At 36.7% G+C, this 14,482-nt stretch overlaps 1 protein-coding gene across 2 annotated transcripts; it reads right to left on the bottom strand.

Annotated features, from left to right (window-relative positions):
- Positions 1–1,024: 1,024 nt before the first annotated feature.
- LOC134852204 (transcription intermediary factor 1-alpha-like) lies at positions 1,025–13,104 on the bottom strand. 2 transcript variants are annotated; one of them, XM_063868525.1, is made up of 11 exons: positions 12,900–13,104; positions 12,413–12,639; positions 11,657–11,872; positions 9,922–10,080; positions 9,579–9,850; positions 7,923–9,490; positions 7,625–7,724; positions 5,056–5,119; positions 4,701–4,993; positions 3,950–4,121; positions 1,025–1,683 (listed from the first exon to the last, which is right to left on the bottom strand). In XM_063868525.1, the coding sequence occupies exons 1-11, from the start codon at positions 13,063–13,065 to the stop codon at positions 1,324–1,326; spliced, it is 3,597 nt and encodes a 1,198-aa protein (XP_063724595.1). In that variant the 5' UTR covers positions 13,066–13,104; the 3' UTR covers positions 1,025–1,323. The 2 variants fall into 2 exon arrangements, with proteins under 2 accessions (XP_063724595.1, XP_063724601.1); XM_063868531.1 differs by having other exon boundaries at positions 4,701–4,984.
- Between the last annotated feature and the right edge of the window lie 1,378 nt (positions 13,105–14,482).

The raw sequence follows: 14,482 nt of genomic DNA, 5'->3' as shown, positions 1-14,482 counted from the left end.
TAAACTCAAACCAACCAGTTGTCTACCTGTTTAACGCTCGCGTAAAGTTTTATAATCTCAAGATTCGTCAATAAGATCGTTGATATGATGATACACAAAAATCAGCGTCTCTTGAACTATTACGAGACAACTGCGAGGCATCAAATTCCACCAAACGGTTGCAGCGTACATGCCAAACAAGACTCCCAAAACAATATAGGTTTGTGAAAATGCCATAAATCGATCAAACACTTGAGTGGGTTACCGAATGCGAAATAATTTGATTGGCCAACCATTCAAAGAAAAAGTTGCCCAGAACTGTCTTTATTGGGATATCAATAGTTTTTCCACGATTGTAAAATTGAAAACTTATACAAACCGAAAAACTGAAAATTGCTTGCAAATTGAAAATTAATTTAGTTCATTTTCACTGTTAAAAAAGATGTTATTTTCAAGTTAAAAAGAAAATCATTTGACTGTTTAGAAAATTTATGATAAATGGAATTTTCAAAAACTTTATGCCATTCGATTAATATGCTATTATTATTATTATAATTATTATTATTATTATTATGCCGAAAAAATACGGATACATTTTTTGAAATTTCAAAATCCGAATTACAAAGAAAAAAATACATGGCCTTAAAACTCTGGAATTTGAATTTCTGGAACCATTAATGATTGACAATTTTTTGATACAATTATTTGAGAAAACGGAATCAAATTTCTTTTTCGAAACTAGAAGTCGATCATATTTTTTGTGACCTCTCCACTTTCGCTGGTGTAATTTGCCTTCCTTTTAATAAAGGAAATGAACTGAACTTGAAAATAAATCAAAAGTCAAACTGCGAAAAAGTAGATTTTAGCCTGAACCATTTTTTTTAGACTTTTGACTTTTCCTGAAAAAAAATATTCGGAGCTACATAAAAGTCTGAATTACGTTCATCAACTCTTATTTTGGAGTATACTTTATCTAATAATTGAAAAGATAAGGATTAAGAATATATTCAACAAACATTTGTAAAATTAAAATCAGACGGTACAATGATATTTTTAGAATTAGATAATATAATTTACAAATCCAAATCGCTCGTTATATTTTTTATATAACGTTTAATTTAGAGAGCAAGCTGCTTTAACAGATAAGTTAACCCATGGGAAGATATTCTACCAATATTAACCAATAAAGAATTTTCTATACAAAAATAGAGATTGATACCGTTACAGATTTCAAGAAGAAGTTTAAACAGAGCGGCAAAAAACACATCACAATAAAACTGTTGATGAATTATATCCAGAAACAAGTTCAAGTTTTACAGTTTTTTCGATCACTGGAGTGATGGATCAATATTCAGGAGAATCGTCGTTGTTTCGATCATTTTCGTCCTCACTCTCATCAGATACATTTCTAAGTGCAGCTCTACGTACAGGTCTACGTGCAGTTCTGCACGGTCCGACTTGAAATCCCAAAATTTCCACCGAATTCTTACTAAAATACTGAAGAAAGTTACATGCGATTTTTCCCAATTCGCTTTCCGAGCCGTTGAAGTAAATCGCATTGTCGAACACTCTGCGCATGTCTTCTAAAAACGCACCGACTCTCGTGTATCCTCGTAGGAGCGAAATAGTAGGCGAATGAGCCAGCTTCTTCCGCACGTGAGAGAAATCAACTGGATGCGAGACTGCCTCGTAGTATTCTTCGTACTAAAACAAAAAAATCAAGCCATTACAAGGCAAATTCTATACTTGATTATTGAACAAATCGAGTACTATCCATTTGCATCATATTCATTTAGCCATGTCTGCTCCGTATCTAACCGTTGAAGCTCATTTCTCAGGTCTTGTGAGAGCATTTTATTTAGGTCACTGTCAATTTAGACTTCATCAGAATAAACTCTAATTGAATGACCTGGAAGAGCAGAAACTTTGTTTTTGCTATTTGCTTTAAAAGCGAACATTTTAACTGTAAAAACCTTATATTTCAAACCTTTAATGGAAAGAAAATGAACTTCAAACCTTCAACTTGTCAATGAATGCAAGGAAACAGAATTTTTTTAAATTTCAAAGAAAATAATATATGGTCTTAAAGCTCTTTCAATTTCAAGCCGATTTTATGGTTGACACTTTTATACTAGAGTTTTCTCCATTTGAGAAAACCGAATCAATAACTTAAGTTTTTATTCCATTGGGAAATTTGAAATATAAAATACTCTTTCGAAATAAAAGTTGATCACGTTTTTAGTGACTTGACACTTTCATAATTTGAGCACGCAATTCGCGCACTTTTTAGCAATAGAATTTGAATTGAACTCAGAAAATGCATATACACCTAAGTTCATTCATAAATGCAGAAAAATGTATGAAGGCACTTCCTTAGCTATGAAGAGCACTTTAAAACTTTTCCTGAAAAAAATTCATCACGACCTATATAAGACCATGAACAATGCTCATCGATATTAAAAAGTTTAGAAAGATGCATTGACACGCAAAAATCAACTGAAAGAGTAATGAACGGAAAGTAAGCATAAAAAAAACACTGACTTTCTTGAAAAAATCTCGTGACAGAAAAAATAGATGCCCTTTAAGCTCTTTGAATTTCTAGAACAATTTATGATTGGCGCTTTTTTGAAAACATGAACCCAACTGGAAAAAACTGGATCAATAGGTTAAGTTTTTATTCAGCTGGGAAATCTTAAGAATAATTTCCACTTTCGAAACAAGAAATCGTTCACGTTTTATCGTTTTAATTAGTTACTCAAGCTAAAAAAGACCGCACATTATCACTCTCGGCGAAAAGTGACTCTTCTCACTTAAATCGTTAAAAGCGCTTTAATTTCAAACCAATATTTCTCGACTTTTCGTGGTCGGAACAACAAAACATAGCAAATCGAAGATTGGAACAGAGTAATGAAATATGGAAAAACACTGAATTTTTGGAAAATCTCAACTTTCGAATTTCAAAGAAAAAAATAGATGCTCTTGAGGCTCTCTGAATTTCTAGAACAATTTATGAATGGCATTTTTTGATAACATGAACCCAACAAGAGAAAACTGGATCAATAGGTAAAGTTTTTATTCCGCTGGAAATCTAAAAATTAAATTCCCCATTCGAAACTAGAAATCGTTCGTTTTTTACGCCATTTCCACGTTGGTATTTGGAGTGTGCTTGTTACGTCACTTTCAGCAGATGAATTTCAATTGAGCTCAAAAAGTGCATTATACCTAAGTGCATCAATATCTTAAGACTTTTTCCTGAAAAAAATCAGCAAGACCTATATAAGAGTCTTCACTACATTCATTACTTTTTAAAATAAAGCAGCAGACAGTTTTTTCTTCAATAAAATACTTTGCTTCAAATTTTTAATATCAAACAACAAAAACCTAAGTTCAGTCAGTTTTTATGTTTTAATACCTGATTTTGACTTTTTATGTAATAAAAAGTGAAAGGCCAGAGGGATAATTTTTTGTGTAATAAAAATTTGTGAAATGCCGAAAATGCAGAAGCTAATGTTACCCGTTATCAAAATTAAACCCACAATTTCAGACTTGAGATGTTAGTTTTTGAGACAAGATTCAAAAGACGGTTAGAAACTCAAAAATTTGACAATTCCGAGGGTCATAACTTTATGTATTAAAAAATTGGTCGTAGCCGTTTATGCAAGGGAGCTTCTTACAAGCCCTCTTCTATTCATTGAACTCAAAATCTCAGACTTGAAAAACTTATTTTTGAGAAAACGATTAAAACACCCAAATACGGGTCAAATCCCCCCCACATATTTTCTCGAAGGCTGTACACAGAGGGTGAAGTAAACAGAGACTAGAGGAGTATGCAGGCACACAGGGGACTAGACGGCCTTTTCATTGACACTCCTGTTTGAAAACTGGTAGAGTCGCTTATTGACCTTTAAAAAGACACAAAAAAATCGTGAAATTTTTATTTGTTCATGAAAAGTGATTAATATGAAGTGACCTCAAGTGGAACGGGCTTGTGGAAGTCCTCTCCCTCTGGCTTAGTGTACATAAGCAGCAACACCTTCTCACACAGCTTCTTGGCGTCATTGGTCATGGCCCGCTTGCCCGCACTCAGCTTGGATCGGATTACTGTGGGGAACTGACGACACAGTGTGCAGCTGAAGTCACCACTGAACACAAAAATAGACTTCATTTCATAACTCCCGCGTAAATTACTTATGAGCCTAAGCAAGTGTTAACCAGTTTTTTTTCTAATATTTGCCAGCAGCTCCAAAAACTGGACAAAATACAGCATTTATACAGTTTTGAGAGAGTTCGAAAAATCAATTGGTCGACCTGAAAAAATTCATTAATTTAAAACCTCCCACCCTTCCCTTGAGAAAACCGTAGATTATTAACCGAGCAGATTTATATTAGGTCCGGTACAGTGCGCTATCTCGTTACAAGAGGACGTGACTTTTTCCAAGCACAGAAAAACAATGTAAAATAGATGAAATCATTACCAATCAGGAGAGAATAATATGTTGCCAATTTACCTTTCGCATAAATATGTATGTTTATGGCTCAATGAAAGGCCTGAACCACAATCAAACTTTCTTCTAACAGAAAAAAAAAACTTATCATACCGCAAGCTAGAGTGGCACTTGCTGATACTATTACCGTTAAATGAAACATACTAAATCTAGATTACTTGTGCTTATATTGCAATGTGGTTAAATTTTTTGGCAAAATCGGCTAAGAAATCTTACGTAGGAGGTCTGGTCAAAGCTGGCACGTGACATTCCAAGTGGTATATCTTAGGACAGGTGTCACACAAAATCAGCTCTCCCCCATCAGCGCAAACTGCACACCATTCATCATGTTGCATGTCATCTCTGCCTTTCTTGTCTCTTTTGATACGAGAGCTTCCAGGGATCCCACTGTCAACCATTTCCCTGTTATGTCGCCGTTGCTTCGTTGAATAAGTAGATTTATCTCCTTTCTCCAAACTCCTTTCGATTGATTCTTCAGAGATACGCACGTTATCTACAGTCTGAAACAACTGAAATATTTATTACTACGCCATCCGCAAACAAAAAGATCGCAAAGGTGAAACTTACTTACCATTAAATCATTCGAGCCACTCTTCAACCTGTCATCAAATAAATCCTGAGCCGAGTCTACGGATCTAAAACAAAACCGTACTCAACAGCTGGGAAAAACTTGCGAATACGCTATTTTGAATTCCAGTTTTTTTAAATTTCATTTAACAGGGACTTGATTCCAGAGAAATTTGCAATAGATAGTACCTCACTCGGATCTACTTATCAATCCCCCCCCCCTATCAAGAAAGGGGGGAGATGGTTAAGTAGATTAAGTTGTCGAATTTTCGACCAATCAGAATGCAGCAAAATTCGAATTCTCAATACAAGATCTAGTGCTGATGTACTGTATTTATTTTTTAAAATGGAGATTCTTCATGTGATACCATAGGGGGAAGATTGTTAAGACGATCCGCTCACTCTTATGTCATTTGAATTTTTTGAGTACAAAAATTTACAATAACGCGTACAAACTGAAAAACTATTATGGCAAAGCACAACCCAATTCAGAAACAATTTATTTCTTAAAAACAAAAACATAGCCAACAGGCAGATGGAAAAGAGTCAACGGGCAATTAAACAGAAAAAAACTGACATAACTTTTGAAAAATCTCAACTGTTGAATTTCAAACAAAAAAGAGATGCCCTTAAAGCTCTTTGAAATTTAACATTATATGACGGGAACTTTTTCGATAAAATTAACCCAATTTGATAACGCTGGATCATGGGGCAATTTTTTTATTTCGCTGGGAAATCTGAAAATTAATAAGTTCCATTTTTGAAACTAAATTTCGATCACGTTTTGCGTAACCTTTTAACTTTCGCTGTTTGATAGTGTACTTTGCCTTCCTTTTACACAGAGGTGAAGTTGAACTTTGCATACAGAAGCAAAAATATGACCGATAACACCACTGAGAAAAACTGAATTAGTGAAACTTTGAGTCGAAATCATTTCTCAAATGATGCAAGCCAATTATGACGCATTAGCAGTCAATTTGAAAAAAGAAATTTACCAACTAGCATGCTTCAATTTATAGAGCGGGCGCTATTTAACTAGTAGATGAAAAAGATCATTTAAAACATCCGACCTTGACCAGTTTCGAACCTCTTATTTTGCTGCAGGTCTCCTTCCCTACTTTTACGCTACATATCCATGATACCTTGAAGCTGAAGTGCTATTTGTAATATAATAGTCTGCGCTAATATCCTTAGCATTGGCTGTACATAATAGCCGATTATTGGTCTTATGCAATAAAAGAACACTTTCAAAAAGAACCATAATATTTGCGACTTAATTTGGACAGAAAGAGAGAGTTCATACTATCACACGAGCTTTGCTTGTGTAAAAAACAGTAAATGAACTTAAAAGAAATCTGAAATCAAACCGCGAAAAAGTAGATTTTAGCCTGAACAAATTTTAAGACATTTCCTGAAAAAAATCATCGCGACCTATATAAGAGTCTGAACTATGTTCATCGACTCCTAAAAATTTCGCCAGCTATTAAATACGAGCTCAATTTTGTACTTGTTAATGAGTCGCATACCAATGACCTTGAGCGAAAAAGATGAGCCCTAATTTGTTCGACTTAGGATTGTACAAAATTGAGCTCGCATTTAATACAATCTCTTGATTGTGTATCCAGGAACATGAAACTGAATAGATTGACGTCAATTGGATGAAAAAAGCAAAACCAGCGTTTTGTCACCGCTAGCTACTAGCGGTGGGAAGTAAACAATGGCAAATTCATTTCTCTTCTGTAATGAGGAAAAAAAACAAGTTTTTCCCAAGCTCAAGAAATATTTCAAATTTTCATGAAAGCCTTGAATTGAAAAACTACTGCAACAAATCCTGCTTTTTTAAAGCCAATATCTACTTATTAGAAACTCGAAGGTCACGTCAAAAAATACGATAGTAATTCCAATTATGTACGAAACATTGGATCAAAGGTACAATCTCTCTTCCCATCCTCTATGTAACCAACCATAGAATGTACTCCCTCATAGAATGTACTCGATTTGAGGACAATTTGTGAAGCAATTTTTATTTTACCGCCAAAAATGTCTTCATTTTGCTGGTTAAGCTCGTTATTAAGTTCAGTCTAGATCAGACTTGTCTACTTGTCACTCACCCAAGTTTTGATACAAACATCTCAAGCCAACTGTTATTCACAATGTAACAGTCGCAAACTTCTTTGGCTTCATTTAATTTCCATGCATTAAAATCTGATTATTATGTAAGCAAAGCATTAGCCATTGAGCAGTTAAAAATTCGATTTCCATTCGAAGTTCTGTCACCTGTATCAAACAAGGATAGCCAGCTGTTGTTCATGCAGACAAACTAATTGCTGTTCACAATCACGACTAATTAGACTTTAAAATGATTCCACACTTGACCCCTTACAAACTTTCGCGGGGTATTCAAAATTGGCTGAAAAAATTAGAAAAACGACCCCAACCCATAGTCCCAACCTACTCTTCGAGAGTGGTCAGAAAGAACAATTATACTCACCAAGTCAGATTTCACGCAACCAACAATAGAAACAGAGTTAAGTTATAAACTCGCATGCAGAATGATAAAGATAGAAACAAACCGCATGAGTTCACATGCCAAGGCCGTTTCCTCGGCACTCGCCGGTCGTTGCTGACCAGCTTCATTCGACCAATCGGCGGGGCAATGACGACTTGATTCGTCTGAAACATCCCCTCTCATTCAAAAAAGCACCATTGTTCCCCGGACACTCTTTTCTTGCTTGATATTTTAAAAGAGCAACTGTACCAGCAATGATTGCTTGGCAGCTATCATAAAACTCGATAAGACAAAAACACTCAAGTTTATTCAGTCGTTCGCGACTTGATAAATAAACTATATTCAGCTTTGATCTTACTCACCTAGTTCGATGACCTCTGGCTGAGCTGTTTTCCCTCTAGGACGCTTATCAATAGATCCCGACGACCATTCAATTTGATGAGAATTGTTGGACAGCATATTTGAATCTGAAGCTTCTGAAGTTGACCTTCGGTACTGACTGTCAACATCGGTAGAAGAATTTCCCAGCTCAACGATTGCACATGAAGGCGCGGCAGCTAACATTTCATTCTTAGTTTGACCTTGAGATTGCATAGAACTGGGATACTCAATAGCTTGTTTTTTCCTCGGTGAAAAATCCGAGGGCACAGCTCTCGACAAACTAGAGACAGACGGGAGCGCAGGAGAATTATGCTGAGGAGACAATCCACTACCTGTTATCATAAAACCATCTTCAATGTTTGCATTCTGCGGTTGTGAGTATGGTATGAAGTCTTGCATGAAATGAGGAGCGTCGTATGGGAACCTGCCGGGGGAATGAGGTTGTCCCATTCGAGGTTGCCACATTTGAGAAGGCTGCTGAGGAGGCATTAGAGCCATTCCAGGACTCAACATTCCACTACTAGCGCCTGATGATGACCTTTGATAATTCGGACGAACGTATTCCGTAGCAGTCCGTATGATCATTTGTTCCTGCGCAGCGGGCGAATGCTGCTGGCCTTGGATCATGTTTGTTCTCATCGCATACTCCTGATAACGCTTCTCGTACACAACTTGGTCATGAATTGCTGCTTGCATATGTTGCATCCGCATTTGCTCCTGGTCCATCTCACTTTCCGGCCGACTGTTATGCATGAACACACTTTTCCAGTGCTGAAGCTGTTCATTTGAGACCATGTGATTGGTTGCATGAGGTGGAGTTCTGTTTGGAGGTGTTCTCGGCTGTTGCACCAAGGTCGGTGGTCCACCGCCTTGTTGGAACCGCGCCGTCGGACCAAATCTAGGAAAAGTTGCACCAGGTACCATCATTTGATTGTGGGGATCAACTTTAACATGAGCTGGCGATCGTTCGTAGTTTTCATTCAGCGAACGAGTCTTGGCAACAACTGGACTTTTTGAAGTAATTTGATGACCAGGAGACATGAAAGAGTTACTTCCGGGGGATTGCAGAACATTTCTAATAGGGGAACCATGCACTTCATTTGGGGAATAATTGACTGGTGCTTGCACAATATTTGGCGTCCTGTGATGTCTTTCAACTTCTTGTTTTACCGTTCTCTTTCTAGGAACAACTGCTCGTTTTCTTCCACGAGCACCGGTTGGTAAAGAGATCTTTGGCGGTCTACCTCGGCTTGGCCCTGTTTTTAATATCATTCGATTGCCTCGGTTGTTTACAGAACCTCTAGGTTTTCCTCGGCCTCTGCTCATGGAAACCGAGCTTATGGGAGACATCGAGCTATTCTGAGTCACCATACTACCTTCACTATCGGAATCTTTTTTGACATTTTGCGAAAAAAATTGCTGTCTGTTTGTTGAACCCGTATCTTTAGCCCTCATTTGCTTTTGTTCAGCATTTTGCACTTTTCCAGCATCTACAAGAGTACCCAGAGACTTCAAGAACGAATCCACGCAATTTCCGTCTGATGAGAACCTAAACATCCGATTTAATGTGAAAACCTACGGAACGCATTTGAGAATTATCGATATTAAACACGTTCAAATAAACCAAGATTACTAACTTGATATCAACTTGTTCAACAGTCAAGCTCTCTAGAGGTATTTTGGTCAAATTCTTAAGCTGTGATAAAACAGCTATTCTGGATTTCATCAGGGGAAATGCTTCCTCCAATGCGACCGCACGTTGCGCGAACAGAACTGCAAATCGCATGATATTTTGCACTTTAGTCAGGCGTTCACTTTGGATCTCGATCCTCTTTTCGGCTTCGTTGCATTGTGAAACCACTGCTTGAAGCAATTCGTTTTTTCGAGCGTCTAACTTCCGATAAATGTCCTGAAATATGCTTCTCAAGCATAGTTTTCAATTTTTAAAAGAAAAATATAGTTAATTTTCTGAACGCTTACCCGAAAACAAGACTCGATTTGATCAGAGACAGTCTGCTGGACAACTTTAACATTGGTCTTATGACGAGACAGTTCAACGTGTTGTTTCTTTACGCCTTCCTGTTTGCTCGAAACCTCTTCTGTCAATCTGACGAACGTTGATTTCTCTACTGATGCTTTCTGAGAACAAAACGAATCGATGAGTAAAAACGCTTATTTAAACTAGACTAGCTTGTAACGCACCTTTAAGAACACTATAGAAAACCGAATAAACTGGAATAAAGATCTGCATCTTGTGAGTGTACTCTGGCAGCACCCGGTTAAAGAGATGGTAATTACAGATTTTAAAAAATGATCCAATATTTAGTTAATTCAAACGTTGAAAAACCTGAAATTTTTTTTTTCTTAGTTCATTTTAAAATGACATGAAAAAACGTCACATCTCGAAACTTTAAAAAAAATTGAGCACGCGCAGTTAGACGCAAAATTTGCAATTCCTGAGAGTACTCTCACAGTACCCAACTACAGCGTTGGGAATTTCAAGTTTTGTGAAACGTCAAATTTAAGTTTTTGTAAAACGTCATATCTCAAAAACTGCGAAAAATTGAGCAGTTAAATTCGGAGGCAAGATTCGCAACCCTTGAGATTACTCTGATAGCCCTCAACTTAGAATTGGGAATTTCAAATTTTGAAAAAAAAAGTTTCGAGTTTCCGGAAAATTTTTCTGAAAAAATCACAACAAACGTCATATCACAAAAATAACAAAAACTTGAGCAATCATACTTCGAGGCAAAATTTGCAACTCCTGGGAATACCCTGACAGAGCCTCACTATTGAGATGGGAACTTCAAATTTTGTGAATTTTTTATATCTAAGTACTTTGAACAACTTTGAAAAAAAAGACATAACAAACGTCACACTCGGAAACTAAGAGCGTTTGAGAAGTCGCAATTTGACGCACGATTTGCAACTTGGAACTTTTGAGAGAAACCTCACAGTACCCAACTAAAAGGTTGTGATTTCAAATCTTTTGAATTTTTTAAATCTAAAGTTTTTCAAGTTTTTTAAAAAAAAAATCATAAAAAACGCAATATCTCGAAAACCAAAAGGACTTGAGCAGTCATACTTGGACGCCAGATTTTCAACCTTTGAATGTACCCTGAAAGCGCCCCACTATGAAGTTGATTGAGAAATTCAATTTGGGTTAGTTTTTTCATATCCAAGTTTTTTGAAAAATGAAAATAAAAATCATAAAACACGTCATATCTCGAGAACTACAAAGTTTTGAGCAGTCATATTTGGCGGCAAGAATCGCTTAAGAGTAATCTGAAGAACCCTTAAGAGTAATCCGACAGCACCCAACTGCAGGTTTGGGAATTTCAAATTTTGTGAATTACTTTGTAATATGCGCTTTCTGAAAAAAATTAAAAAAAAAAAAACACATAAATCGTCGTATCTCGTTCACTAAAAGGATTAGTGCATTCATAAATGGAGTTTGATTTCGCAACTCCTGGTAGAACTCTGACAACATTCCACTATTAGGCTGCTTGTTTTAAACGCTGAATTCAACTGGAAAATCGAAGAAAATTCTTAACCATTCCAATATACGATAAAGCTAAAAAGTGAAAAAAATTCTTTCGTTAAACAAGCAAAAATAATACGTTTAAAAAGCTTAAACGTGGCGAGATAGAGAAGCCCGCATTTAAATATATAATAGATAGATTTTAATTTGTGTTAGTTGATAAATTCCAGTTACCAGATTGAGGAACTGACACTGGTGGTTTAAATGTTTGGAATCGGAGTGGCAACTTCGGCAAGTTAGTATCTGACAAGGTTCACAGAACAGGCAAATCATTTGATTCGGATGATCCTCACAGAATCGCCATTTTCCGCACTCACTGGATGTGTTAGCTTTGTACTCGTCGTGAGACAAAATCTCGTGGTCTTTGGTAACTCTGACTTTTCGATGCGCCTAAAGCATAACAAAGATCTAATAATCTGGATCGTCAGAATCGAAGTAGAGATTCACAACAATTGCACCACTAAAGAAAAATCCTACCACCATAAACAAACAAAAGTCTATTCGTCAAATTTTAAGCAAGGTTCTACAAGCCGTCAATGAATAAAATAAGCAAACAAAATTTCAGACACAGATGCGAAGCGGAGCATCGCTTCACTTGCGATTCAACGCAAGCGCAGCTTTGCAAGCTAGCGAAAATACCGAAATAAATAGTTGCGTCAAGCATGGATGTTACCACTGCGCCATGTAGACAGAATTCACCTCGAGTTTGAATTTATATTAAAGCAAGGAAAACTCGGGTATTATTTTTAGGTGCGAATTCTGTGAACAAAGTTGCTTACGGGAAAAACACTAGTACCCGGTTGCAACACCCTTGCTTATCGCAATGGTAAAAAAAGTACACGGAAATGATAATGATCCAACTGCATATTTGATAACTAAATGGCATTTCGACCAATACAGGCTCAAAACATGTTCAGGCTTCATACTAACAGCGATACAGGAGTCACAAAGCCAGTCCGAACATTGCTTGCAGAAGCCTGTAGCTGACGGTTTCAATTGTTCACGGCCATTTTCGTCAGCTACGCAGCCCTCACACGAGTTGTTAGATTGATCAATAGTCAACTCGTCTCGACTCAGTTTTTCGAGCACGAAGTACTGGTCCATCACACCTTGTACATTTCGGCATTCTTGAGAATCCAATGGACACGTGAAACGTTCTAGAAAAAGAAGGCATTATAGAGCCACAAAAAAGAAACATTTTATTTGCCGGCTGAAAATACCTTCAAATCTATAAGCGTATGTCATGCTGTTATTTTGTACTATTGTGAAACAAATAATATATATATATAATACACATCTTTAAAATTTTATCGAAAAAATCATCATGCTCACGGAATTTTCATTAAATATATTCAAAATCCTTCCAGAAAATTTTTCAAAACAATCTTTACGGTTCACTTGATGACTTTATTTTTACCTTCTTTACATTGTAATTTGATGCACTCGTCACAGAAAGTATGCAAACATGGAAGTAATTTGGGTTTCAAACCGCGGTCCAGTTTAAAGAGCCTCTGGCATAGTGCACAACTGCTTGGAAACAGCGGGTCTTCGGTATCGGCTGATTCCATGATTGTGTTTTGCATTTTAAAAATTTGCACGAAAACAGTAATAATGCACCATTTTGCCTGAAATATTCTTAAAGTATCAATAACCTAGCAAGAAAAATTTGAGCAAAAAATCATTTCTTATTCCGATCAGCACAGCCAGCCGTGAAAGTCACTGGATCTAGATTAGAGTTTTTCCACGCAAAACAGAGTTCCACAAAAAGTCAGCTGGTATAGTGTGATATATCACACACGATCTCAAACAAAGAACACTTGATTTGCAAAATGAAATTAGAAGTCATATTGATGCTACTACTACTACTAGAAGACTTAAATTCCCTATTTATGGGTACCAAAAACAAAAGACAATAATAATGGAGTTGTTAGGCGCGACAGTTTGAGCATTTGCATGACAGGAACCATGTGCAACTGGACGTCGGGAAAAACTTTGATTTAGTCAAGTTCGCGAGATAACTGCCAAGTTTCTTTTCTGTCAAATACGTCAATATCAGTTTTTATTGATAGAAAATTCACATCTTCTACGACACGCTGGAAGTAATTTTTGGATGATGTAAACTTTTTGCTATGGCGGCAAACAAACAAACTTTTGTCAGCGGAGCGCAAACTAGCTTTGGGCTGCAAAATAGAAACAAAATTAAACGGGTTCAAGTCAACATCACCGTTCAATAGTTTGGAGAAAAAACCACATCATTTAGGATAAGCTGATAGCAGACCGGAATAACAAAGTTTTTCAAGACCTTTGAGGTATTCATAGCAACCTGAGGACCAATAAACTATCTTCTTGTGAAAAGATAACAATTTTCGGAGCATTGCTAGGTTTGGATACCAAACTTGAGAACCATACAAGAGAACACTAAGAACGCAAGCATTCAGTAGGTTGTACTTAACAAAAGGTGATACTGCAAAAGGTATCGTTCGTTTGATATAGTGAAACACTTTGTAGGACTTGGCCATTTTGATACTAAGATGAGGAGTCCAATCAAGAGAACAGTTGATGGTTAGGCCGAGATTTGTGACTTCATTAACAGGTTCGATAGAAGCACCATTTAAATAAAGAGAGAATGATCCAAATCGCAGCAAAAACTGAGAAGCTTCGTTTTCGATGGATGAAAGGACATGTTGATTTGTAGCGACCACGCGTAGAAACAGTCAATGTCATTTTGTAAGCCAGCACTGCAGGATCCATTCAATTTTGCATCAGCAGCGAAAAGGTAACATGCTGAGTACACAGCTTGAGCTGGCAAATCATTTATATAAATGAGAAACAGCAACGGGCCAAGCACACTGCTTTGTGGAACTCCACTGGGAATATGAACGGACGGAGATATAGTATCATTGATACGAACTGATTGGTAACGGTCGGTAAGATATGATGATATGAGCTGTACAAAACAAATTTCAAAACCAATTAATCGCAATTAATCAGTTTTTTCCC

Source organism: Symsagittifera roscoffensis, chromosome 1, assembly GCF_963678635.1.
Source record: "Symsagittifera roscoffensis chromosome 1, txSymRosc1.1, whole genome shotgun sequence".
Classification (NCBI taxonomy): domain Eukaryota; kingdom Metazoa; phylum Xenacoelomorpha; order Acoela; family Convolutidae; genus Symsagittifera; species Symsagittifera roscoffensis.
This window is presented reverse-complemented; position numbering and strand designations above follow the sequence as displayed.